The sequence below is a fragment of the Triturus cristatus genome, chromosome 7, assembly GCF_964204655.1.
Source record: "Triturus cristatus chromosome 7, aTriCri1.1, whole genome shotgun sequence".
In the NCBI taxonomy this organism is placed as follows: Eukaryota; Metazoa; Chordata; class Amphibia; order Caudata; family Salamandridae; genus Triturus; species Triturus cristatus.
The window spans coordinates 218,444,539-218,456,806 of NC_140590.1; the positions used below are offsets into that span (position 1 = coordinate 218,444,539).

At 44.4% G+C, this 12,268-nt stretch overlaps 1 protein-coding gene across 2 annotated transcripts in view; it reads left to right on the plus strand.

Moving 5' to 3' along the window:
• LOC146809258 (nectin-3-like) overlaps positions 1-12,268 on the plus strand; it is a 303,703-nt gene that overhangs the window by 156,141 nt on the left and 135,294 nt on the right. The window contains exon 1 of one of the 2 annotated variants that reach the window (XM_085614325.1): positions 3,945-3,979. The exons of the other annotated variant lie outside the window; for it this stretch is intronic. Within the exon in view, the coding sequence (XP_085470451.1) occupies positions 3,957-3,979 (23 nt within the window). The 5' untranslated portion in view covers positions 3,945-3,956. Of the gene's footprint in view, positions 1-3,944; positions 3,980-12,268 lie in introns of those variants that run through there. 2 annotated transcript variants of the gene reach the window in all.

The window sequence follows — 12,268 nt, forward strand, 5'->3', positions numbered from 1 at the left end:
TAATATGTAGAAAGGACCCCTCTAAGCCACAATGTCTTTTACACAGCCCCTCTTCGCTCCTGCCTGTCAGTGCCAGTGTAGGACCGGAGAGAAATACACGATGTAGGATCTTTAATTGGATCAGCCTAAGTTTTGCTGAGATGGCGACCTCCTTCAGTGAGGAGAGTGCTTCCTGTCACTCCTCGTCGTCCAATTCCAGGCTGTCCTGCCCGACTTCTCCCACAATAATGTTAGAGGATCTGGGGTGTTGCATATTAACTTTTTGTATGTGAGGGAGATAGCTTTCTCCGGTAAGTGCCCATTGAGCAGTCTGTCCTCTAGAGGGGAGGACTCCGGTAGGTGGGACCCTGCCGGGATGTTAGCTTGAAGGGAGTGCCTAACCTGCATGTATCTGAAATATTCTGAACCGGCTAGCTCATGTGTCTGTTGTAGTTAAGCAAATGGGATCATTCCATTTTGCCCCCAGAGGTCACCAATTCGGGAAAGTCCTATTAGGTCCCATTTGTCAATCCCCTTAGTTCGACCTAGTGTGCCCAAGGATTCGGAGTCCCATAGTGGGGTGGCAAGTGTGAGTTTTTTGCACCACCCTAGAGTGCGGTTTACCATGTGCCAGATTTGTACTGAAAGCTGTGTGGGTCCTGTCAGGGGAAATTTGTTGGGTCTGGAATATAGTGCCCTTATGAAGCTACCACCTGGGAGTAGCCACTTGTCCATCTTGTACCCGGGGTCATCCCCACCACGATAAGTGCACTGGTTTATGGCTGAGACGTGTGCCACCCAATAATATTTTTTGATATCAGGGAGTTCTATACCTCCATCGTACCAGTCATGTGTCAATTTTTGGAGTGATATACGTGGTTTACCGTCCCACAGTAGGTCTCTTTGGGTTGTTTCGATGTCTTTGAAAAATCTCTGCGGAACTGGGTCCGGGAAATTCTGGAGGGCATAAAGAAAACGAGGCAATGCCATCATTTTAAAGAGGGCTGCTCGTCCCAGTAACGAGAGTGGGAGTGTCTTCCAGGTAGCAGTGTCCCGCTTGAACCTTTGTAAGGGTGGGAGGAGATTCCGTTCATAGTGGATCTTAGCATCTGTTGAGACGAAGATACCCAAGTATTTGAATCCGTCTGTTACCGTTTGAATCGGGAAGTCTTTGGGAATTGTGGGGGGGGTCACCATGTAGAAGAATGTCATTATAAATTATTTTATTAAAGATGAAATGGCTAGTCAAATACATCTATAGTGCTGATTTATTAAAAACAGCAACCAACTTTGCTGCGCTGTGTTGTGCTAGTGGGAGAGAGTTGCATAGAGCCATGTTTTCAAAGATATAGCACTGCAGCTATCTTTCCAAGTTCTGGTGCACAAAACAGGCTGCCTAATGTCACACATGCAAACACACACTTGCACGCGCTCACGAACAGACACACACACACACACGCTCACACCTTTGCACCATAGTGCAGAGGTGCGCTGTAATTTCTAACAAAGATTTGTACTGGAAGAGAACCTCTGCAGAACAAAATACTGTGCTTAGACATGTGGTATGTGCTGTATGGTGTGACACACTTGCAATTTGTGAAGGTCTGTAAAAATAAAAACATTTTTCCTCATTGGCACCTGCCACAAGGAGGAATTAATATTTGTTACAAAGCCCTGTATGGTAGTTTTAGAAGAATGGGCTTTGCAAGAATAAAAAAGCAAGGAAATATAATGTTCCAACTAGGGAATGCCATATTGATGCAAAGCAGCACTTTACAAATCTCTCACATACATAAATACATACAGCGGTATTTGTGTTATTTTAAGGCAAGTTCCCAGACAAAAACGTTTGCATTGCAGATTTGAATACTTTCTCAATGCATTTTGCCCCTGTCTGTCACTTTGTATCACTTTACAGCTCTATACATTGTTGATAAATCTGCTCCAACGATTCTTTTAGGACATTTTAAAACTTCCCATTAGTTACACATATCGTTAGGATAATCTGATAAAGTTGGAACAGGCTAGGAAGAGAGAGGTTAATGTTGATTATAAAGTATGGGGCACATTTATCAAGCTTTCACGCACTGCACTGCAGCAAGCCATCGTGTTGCGCCGCGTAAAAAGGGCAGGACTGTGCCATATTTAACATTATATGGTTCATTGCTGCCCTTTCCTTGCGCTGCTGCACAATGTGCTGTCTAGCGCCATCCCAGGATTGTTTTTGTGCAGGAAGGGACACCCTCTTGCACAAGAACAATCCTCAGAGGCATTTTCCTCTTTCAATGTATGCTGCTGAATTCAGCACACATAGAAAGAGGGAAAAACAAGGGGAAATAAAGATATTTCTCTTTGTTACAACTCAGCTGTAGAGGCGTAGCATTTTGATGCATTCCCAGGTTTAACAGTAATGGTAAATTTAGGAATGCGCCAAAATCCATAGGTGGATGCATGGTAACACCCACGCTGCACCCATGGAATACCTCCCGGGTCAGAATAATACAGCACAGCGATTTGTGTTGTATTTCATTTCTCTAGATTTATCAAGCCATGCAGAGCCAAGCATGGCCTTACGTGGCTTGATAAATTTGACTTTGTTGTTGCGTCGCACTTTTCAGTGACATAACCAAAGTTTAGGGGGTCCCCCTGCAAAGTGCATGGACTGGGCCTCCACGCTCCGGACCCAGTCAGGAGCACTCCGGCCCGCTTGTGCACAGTGCCGGAGGGGGCCCCTGGAGCTCGGGGTCTTCCCGCACAATTATAAATATGCCCCCCAGTATCTTAGCTGACATGCCTATGTGATGCCAATGAAGAGCAGTGCGTTATGACTTTTAGGTTGTTCCTAATTAATGCATATCAAAACAATTAATCATAATTTAGGCATGGAATAATATACACTTGCAATCCACAGCGTTAACAAAGAAAAAACATCCATACTTATTTTTAATATCCTCTGACTTTCGACATTGCGTAGCCTATGCTGGCTTAAGCCTTTGTAAAGTCTGGAAAATAACATATTTTCCCTTTATTTCTTTTTTTCCTTCAACCGAACCAGGGGCCTCATGTAGGAAACCAAATACCGGTCGGTAACGGCCGATTTTCGGTAATTATACCGTTACCGACCGGTATTTTGGCTTTTGAGATGTAGGGGGAGAATTTCATGATTCGGTATTTACCGAATCGGAAAAATTACCGAATCGGTAAATACCGAATCATGAAATGAAATGTAGGGGGAGTGTGTGGTGGGTGTGGGGATTCGTTATTTACCACCAACTAAAGGTTGGTGGTAAATGACGAATAGGTGAAAAAAAGCATTTTTGTGCACGTTTAAGTGTGCAATGTGGCAGACATACATGCCCTTAGGGCATGTATGTGCACCACATGTGCACACATGGCCGAATCAGGGGTGCAACAGGGTGTCAATGTGACACCCTGCCACCCTTGCATGTGCTCCCCCATTACCGAATCGGTATTTACCGATTCGGTAATGAGGCATACCTTCCCATCAATGGGAAGGTATGCCTCATTACCGATTCGGTAAATACCGATTCGGTAATTACCGAATTTTTCCGATTCGGTAATATTTACCGACTCATTACCTACATTGCATTTACCACTTCATAAATACCGAATCGGTATGATTCGGTATTTATGAAGTGGTAAATGCCAGCCCACCTACATAAGACCCCAGATGCCATATTTTGTCTGTGTCCCTATTAGAAATTGTTTCCATTAATAACGAAAGTGATTTATGTATGACATCATCGGCCTTCATTTCCACACTATCACTTGATTTTTCAAATTTTGTGTGACTGGCTTGCATTTTTTTCAAATTGGCCAAAACCACAACCACAAGGTGACCTACATCGAACAAAGCAGCAATTACAAACATTGACCTACTTTCAGTTTGTCTAATTTCCTGTCTTGTCTGAAACACAGAAACACAGAATATGGTTTATCTCTGAAGCGAAAGGGGGATGTTCATGCAAGACAACAAAATGTAAGTGAAGGATTCTCAGTAAGTTTTTTTTCCAGAGGCCTTAAAAACAGTTCAAAACTACATGCTCAAAGTACAGCCATATTTAATTTAGTCAATGAAGAGCATGAAGCATAACAATAAAAACTATGGGGCAGATTTACAAGAAAGTGTGGCAGCGCAGCACCGCAAGCCCTTTGGCTGTGCCACGCTGGGCACTTCCAAAGCACAGGCAGGCAACATATTTACAATAATATGTCACATCACTGTGCTCTCCCTTGTGCTGGCGCTCAAACTGCCGCCATGAGCCGGCGCAGGCACCCTGGCACCATGGTGCAAGGATGCCTTCGTCATGGGGAGATTGTTTTTGTGCAGGAAAGGGCACCTCCCTGCACAAAAACAATCACTATAGTCATTTTCCTCTTTCAATGCGGGCTGTAGAATGCAGCACACATTAAAAGAGGACAAAACAAGGAGAAATTAAAACATTTCTCCTCGTTGCGCCTCGCTACTCCACCCTGCCGTAGCATTCAGACGCATTTCCAGATTTATGATTCCTCGTAAATCTGGAAATGTGTTTTGGTCCATGTGTGTTGCATGGGATCACCCACAGCAACACCCATGGAACGCCCCTTTCATGCAAAGTGCTATGTGTAAAGGGGCCATATTTACAAGGACGGGAAAAGCCACGCAGGGTGGCTTTTCCTGTCCTTGTAAATATGGAGCAGTAACATGTGCCACCAGTACGTCACAAAAAGTAAAATACTGGTGGCACAGGGGGCTTGTAAATCCGCCCCTATGGGCCTTATTTTTGAAGACCTGCAACACTTTTATGCCGCAGATGTGTCACTCTTTGTGACTCTGCGGCATCATAAATAATACGCCACGTTGCGCCATATTTTTTCACAGTGACGTATCTAAGCAGATGCATCACTTTGTAAAGGCCTGCACTCCTTTATACCTGTGTCATCTATTTAGGGTGGGCGTTCCCCCTTAATAAATCATTATAGAAGTGGCGCAGTGAAATCTATGATTTTTCAGTGTCACACTTCTGGGACACTACTGCGTCAATATGTTACGCTTGCCTTACAGCAGGCGCAAGACTAAGGCAGACACTTTCACATGGGGCATACCTCATGTGAAAGGACCAATTGCTGGGGTCGCGTCTGTTTTCAGACACACTCCAGCACTGCATGATGCAAAGCGACAGTTTTTAATAAATGAGGCCCTATAGGTTAATCTACAAACAGGTATCTATTCACCCCTTGATTCTATCTTCTAGGTAGCCAAAGCATTAGAGTTCATTTCAGCCCACTATTATTTTGAATTCCATTATAGCACATAGCCTTATCCATAAGATAGATTAGTATACAGTTAAAAAATATGAAGTACTCTTTAGAGCATGAACTATATACTGTGCCTCGGGTCTGAGTAAAAGAAACGATGGGATACTGCCAATGGCAATTACCGATCCCTACTCCACCCGCTCTTCATGATGTATTTATTTGGCAGAGGCATTAGTGCTACTCTCTTCTTCTATTTTGTTATATTTTTGTCAAACCCCATTACTCCATTTGTTTTTTCTCTTCATTCTATGTTCAATTTATAACTTTGTTCTAAAATCACAAAAAATAGTTGTAAGGTTACTTACTAAACTTGGAACTACATTTGCCTATCTACTGCATCAAAGACAGTCCAAAGGTTCACAAAAGCAATGTATAGGATCCATCTCTAAATGGTATTGAATTTGTTCGAAATCTAATTTCTTCCATCTATATTTTGCTGTGTCTTTTCTGTGTAATGAGTATCTCATTGCCCACTGCAAGGGAGAAACTATGGACGTATATTCACTAAAATGCTGTGGGGTAGCAGAAATGACTTCACTCATCCTTTGACCTTAATGATATCGCAGTGACATCATATGACCTTTAACCTGGAAACTCCCAAGGAAATCATATCACATGACTATAAATAACCCTGATAACATCTCAATAGCTGACTTGACTAAAGCTCCATAGTAACGGCATAAATAGTATAACTGCACAACACAGACACATTTCTGTTTTCATATACCACCGATATAAGGACACTGTTTTTGTGATATGCCAAGGGAACAGAACTCTTTTCTCTTTCTGGTATATTAGAAATTATGTTGAAAGAGGCTATAGCACCACATAACACAGAGGGCAGCACTGGGAAGCGAAATTAATAATACCAAACAATTGTGAGTTAATAGTTCCTCCAATGTATACTGAAATGAGAAATGTATTAATAAATCAGAGGGGGAAGAAAAAAGAGATCTAAACCAAAAATAGTAGTAATGGTAAAATGTATTAATTGATATAGACAAGGAATATAAATTATGCTATTAGCTTCAATTATTCCTTATTATGAATTCATTTGATTCATTGCAAGGCCCTGTCACTTGTGGGAAGCTTAGAGGTGAAGATTTTATTCAAACACATTATTTTCAATGTATTCATATTAACGATTTATGTTAACAAGGTGTTTAAAAATACGTTTGTTTTTAGGTCTTTTTTCCTAGAGTGTGCATTGAAATGTTGATTTTTTTTTTTAAACACCTGAATTAAAATGTCCCTGTCCCAGTGGAAGCCACTGAACCTTATCACCGTTTACATTTAGTGGTCTGTAGTCTTTGAAAGTTGTAGGAAGTACCAGGTGCCGTAAATTGTAGCAGCGAACATATCGAGTGAGCTTGATCTATAATATAACAGGTGCAAACATTTAAAATGAATGATATGCAGATTATAGTTCGCCGTGATGCGGCCTGTCAGCTTGCAGCAAAATCTCCAGTTATCAAGCATCAACTCAAACCCCAGCGTAGTCTTCCAGTTCCGGCTGTGACGCATTGTTAGAAATGGGATTTCTGGTTGGCTAAGGCTTGCGCCAAAGCTAGTCAGAAACCAGCACTCTAACCCCTGCTCATCCCCTTGGTAGCTTGGCACGAGCAGTCAGGCTTATCCCGGAGGCAATGTGTAAAGCGTTTGCGCAACACCCACACAACAGCAACACACTAGGCACACCACAAAAGCAACTCCACACAAGGTTTTATCAAAAATAGCCTTTGTATTGTAAAAACACATTAGAATAGTAATCACACCATATACACTGTGCCACTGGCACTGGGCATTTTTACAGGAGATTATATAAAGGACCGGGCCAATCGGGCCACGGTCAGAACCATCAGATCAGGTAAGTAAATGCAAAATACAACCAGTAACTACTGGTACAATAATGATCGAAGCATTACATCACATTAGGCATAAACACACATTAGGCTGAAACCTTATAAGCATAAACACCTTACGCAAAGGGCCTCCCGAGCATAAATCATTGTAGGCATCACATTAGGCATATACATCACCTAAATCACATTAGGGCCCTGCGCCCTACCAACCTACCACTGACCCCCATGCCAACTGGCCTTCTCTAGGGCTCCAATGCCCGTTGTCCAGCAAAGTCAGGGCCTAGCTGCAGATGCAGCAACATCCAAAAAGTGCGCCAAACGGGCCTAAACGTAGTAGCTGCCCGCTAATTGCGGTGCAGCTGTGCAGGCAACAAAATGCGGGAGCTGGAATAGCGGCGCTGGGCTCTGGGGCCCAGCTCTGGGGCTCTCCCAATAACTGTAGCCCAATGGACACCGACAATGTGCCCCGAACACACCACGGTGCCCTTGTGAAGCCCCACTTGGACTTCTTCTTGGAATGTGCCCCACTCATTGCAGCTGCCCACTGCCAGGCGGGGCAGCTGAAAGATCATAGGAACGGTCCCCTCTGGGCCTCCTTACAACAATTAGACCCCTCATTGGAGCACCACGGGCTCTAGGAACAAATATGGCACCATTGGAGCAGCCCGCTGTCAGGTGCGGGACCTCTCAGACAGCGAGAAGAGAAGCCCCTACTCACCGGAAAGCACGGGCACCACTGGCCCTCAGGACCCCCACTGGGGCCCTTTAAACAACGGTGGGCCCGCTCATGGAAAGTAGCTGCCGGCCATTGTATCCCGCCCAGCCCTCAGAGCCGTTGGCCGATTTACCCAGGGATAGTTACAAAAATCATAGCCCCATGTCAGTCTCTCAAAGATCATATACATCTAATTACAACCTCTTTTTAGCTTTGCAGCTGTCATGATCAACAGAACAGGTTCATCTAACAGGCAGGCTATTTCAGCAAACATACTCTTTTCAGATCCACTGAAGCTTGGACTAGGAGAGCAACTTCTTCCCGCAGAAAGATTCCTCTCTGGACAGCACAGTGCCTTGTCAACATCCAAACTCAAGAAATTAGAACTACCAGTTCTAGAGAGAGAGGTGCTGGAGGCAGTGGTTACCACCATAAATCTCGGGCAAGCAGACAGGAGTCTCTCTTCTTCAGGAAAACAGAAAGTTGTTCTTTATTTGAAAGTCAGATAAGGTCTGCCTTGGTATTGGTTCAATTTCGAAAAGCTTTTAAATGGCCAACCTGATTACTATTTGCAATAGTTTCTCACCTTTCCTTGTGGTACTCTTCACACTCCCTCTATTTGATCGTTTAAAAAAATCCTATTGACTAAAAATCCAAGATGGCAGAATCCTGCTTCACTGATCTCAAAATGATATCTGCCTTCAAACCCTACATAAACTCCTTGTACTTCAGGCCCATGAATTATGAATTCGAAAGTGAAATCCCCCCTTTATCTATTTTATCTGCATTACAACCCTACATATACTCCTTCTACTTCAGGCCCATGAATTATGAACTAGAAAGTAAAATCACCCCTTTAGCTAGCCCTTGTCCTATGTCTCCCATGAGGATTGGACACTAGAAACTAAACCTTGGCCAGGTATCTGAAAGAAGAAGGATGTTATATGTCCTTTCTGAAGCAGATGTTCCCTTGACAAGTCCACAGGTGCTCCTTCCTTCGCTTCTAAGCTCTGTTTGCATATTTTAGTCTCTGACTGTAGAGCTGGGTGAATAGAATGTATGAAGAGTAGGGGGCTGTGCACGCGATTAGGTATTTCATTGGCGTGCCTTGTTATAGATTGTTGGAAATATAATAATATTAGTTCAACTATTATAGTACTAGTGCTTGCTTCACCATTAGTATTAGAGATATTGCATACTAAAGCCTTATAGCCCACAGCCAATGACTATACTGGTTGTTAAGGGCCCTAAACCCGAATTATAGGCCTGAGCTTCTGGAAAAGGCCTACAACGAGGGAGAGAGTCCTTTAACAAGAGGTATAGCCTGAGGCAGAAGGGCTAGAAGGCTATCAGAACATTCCTTTCACTAAGGGTAGAAGGAAGAAACATAAAGACAAACATTGGAATGTTAGAGAAGACATATATTATCCATTATAGACCCAGAGCTGCTCCATTGTTGTTAGAAATGGGGGTCTCTAGTTGGCAGAGGTAGGTACCTTTGTCCAAATAGGGACCCTTGTTTCTAGTTAGGGTAAGGCGGATACACACTTTAGATAACCCCTGATCACCCCCTTGCTAGCTTGGCACCAGCAGATCGGCTTATCCCAAAGGCAATGTGTAAAGTATTTGTAACAACACTCACAGTAACACAGTGAAAACATCACATAAGGACACCGCACCAGTTTAGAAAACTAAAATATCTTTATCAAAACCAAAACGACAAAAATCCAACATACACAGTTAAAAATATGACTTTCAAAAGGTTTCAAGAAAACTATGGATGCCTGTAGTTGACAAGGCCAAACAGCCGCAGAGTGAAGAAGCATCGAAAGCAAATAGATGCGTCAGTTCCTGAGACCTTTGGGAGGCGATGCAACAGTTCTGCTGCACCCAGGAGTAGTGATGCGTCGAATCCGGTCTGTAGAGGGAAGTGATGCGTTGATTCTTCGTGATGGTTCCGGTCCACAGGTGATGCGTCAGGAAAACTCTTCGCACATGTGCGGTGCGTGGAATCCTGGATGCGCGGGTAAACGGTGCAGCAACATCGAGCAGCGCTGCGTCGGTCCTCTTCAGCCGCGATCCCTCGATTCGACGATTCTTGCAGCGGCGAGAGGCGCTGTGACGGTATTCGCAGCAGAATGGCGATGTGTTGAAATTCTTCTTGTGCCGTGGAGATGCGTCGGGAAAACTGCTGCAGGAAGAGCGATGCATTGATTTTAGCAGTTCTTTACGTTTCTCTTTATTCCAGCTCCCAAACAGCAGCAACAACCTACAGAGGCCCCAAACTGGCACAGGCATCTCTTGGTAGGTTAGAACTCACAGCAGCAGAGTTCAGGGGAGCTGGGGGGGGGGAAGTCTTTGTGTCCCTGAGACTTCAGAACAGGAGGCCAGCACATTTCAGGCCCTTGGAGATCTCCTTCAAGCAGTGGACACACATAGCACACAGCAAAGTCCTTCGCCTTTCCTTGGCAGAAACAGCAACTGCAGGCCAACCCCAGACACACAGCAAGGACAGTACTTCCCCTCAGTCTCTTCTGCTCTTCTCCTTGGCGAAGATTCCTCTTGAATTCCAGGAATGATCTACAATTTAGGTCTTAAGTCTAATACTTATACCCCACAATGTATTTGTGCTATTTGTGCAGGGGGCTCTGAGCCCAGATCAAACCAATTCTTGGGGGGCACTCTGCAACATCCATTGTCAGTGTGAGCCTTGGCTCCAGGTACACCACAGGGGGGGGCATAGCCAGCATTGTGGAAGGCAGGCACAGCCCTATTCAGGTACAGGTGCTACTCCTCTCACCTCTCCAAATGCATATCAAGCCTATTCAGTCTAGTGCTGACTCATCCAGACTCCTGGAGCCACTGCACCTCCCCAGCCCCTGTCACTCCAAAGCCGGACAGTCAACCCACAAACAAGCAGAAGCACACAAGATGGTTGAACAAGAAAATAGCCACTTTCTAAAAGTTGTATTTTCAAACACACAATTTAAAAAACATCTTTACTAAAAGATGTGTTATTAAATCCTGATTTCAGGGATACCAAATTACATTTTTCTATCTTATCCATATGGGAAGATATGCTTGTAAAATGTTACAAAGCATTCCCCATTCTGTCCTATGTGGCAAGATAGCTTTTCAATAGCGACAAACGAAATTGGCAGTATTTCACTATCAGGACATGTTACACACTCCAGTACATGTCCTACCTTTCACATACACTGCACCCTGACAAGGGGGTTACCTTGGGCCTACCATAGTGAGGTTCTGCAGCGATCCGAACCCGTGTATTCGGTATCGTAGTACTGACACGATTTTGGTATCAATGAACCGTAAATGATCCATTTAATATATGACAGTGTTTCCGCTGCGCTACGAGCATGAATTCACTGAGAAATAGGGCATTCTGTTGTAAAGCCATGGCATCCATTTTAGATACGGCACCCATTTTGTTTCTTGCCCTCACATAGTCAATGGACGAGCAATGACCCCGGCAGAATCACCTTGTTAAGGACACGTAAGCCCGAGCCCGAAGAAGCTGACGCTGCGTGACTAGGCAGAATCAAGCTGCCTCCCCTGCCTGAGGCCAGCCCTGCTATACTGGTTCTCGTGTCCATTGTCCTGATTGAGAGGCCGAAGACGGTAGCCATGCCCGTTTATGATCCATAAACATCTCTATCCTACTTTCTATCTCCTGCACCTGGCTCTGCTCCTCTCCCTCTGGGCTTTTACAATGGGGAGGATACGATTTTTATGATGGGGAGGATCGGTCAAAGAATGGGAAACTGACAAAGGGACTTGATCGAATACTGATAACCTACGACAAATTATTGTTTGGTGTACGTTTATTGTCTGTTTGGGATACCGGGTTGGGCATGAAAGATATTCGTGTAATGTTGCCTGAAGGCATATTTTATGTATATAAGGTACAACCCACTTTTTACAAATCGAACAGTCTCGTAGATTCTGCCTTTGTGTGGTTCCTATGACTTCTGTGTCCCTGCAGTAAATAAACCTTGGTCTTTGACGCCACCATCGAGAAGCCCGCGTCTCTGTTTATTTGTGCACCAAGGCAGGAAGGAACTCAGGGGTCTTTGGGTGTTGTTTCCCTGACACCTCTGGACTCTTAGAAAAGTCCAGAACCTCAAATTGGCGCCCAACGTGGGGCGACGTCATCCGGTACCGGTCCAAAGCCCGAAAATTTTGAGGAGCTTCGTGTGAAGATTCCAGAGGGAGGTACCCCGCTTCATCGATCCCTGTATGTCGTAAAAGTGGCCCGACAATCTCTTCCACGAGGGTTCCCGTTCCTAGACGGCTAAAGAGGACCGCTGCCCTGACTGTCGCCCTGTCTTGGACCCGAGGTGAAGACCTTAGTACGGCGAGACGTAGACGG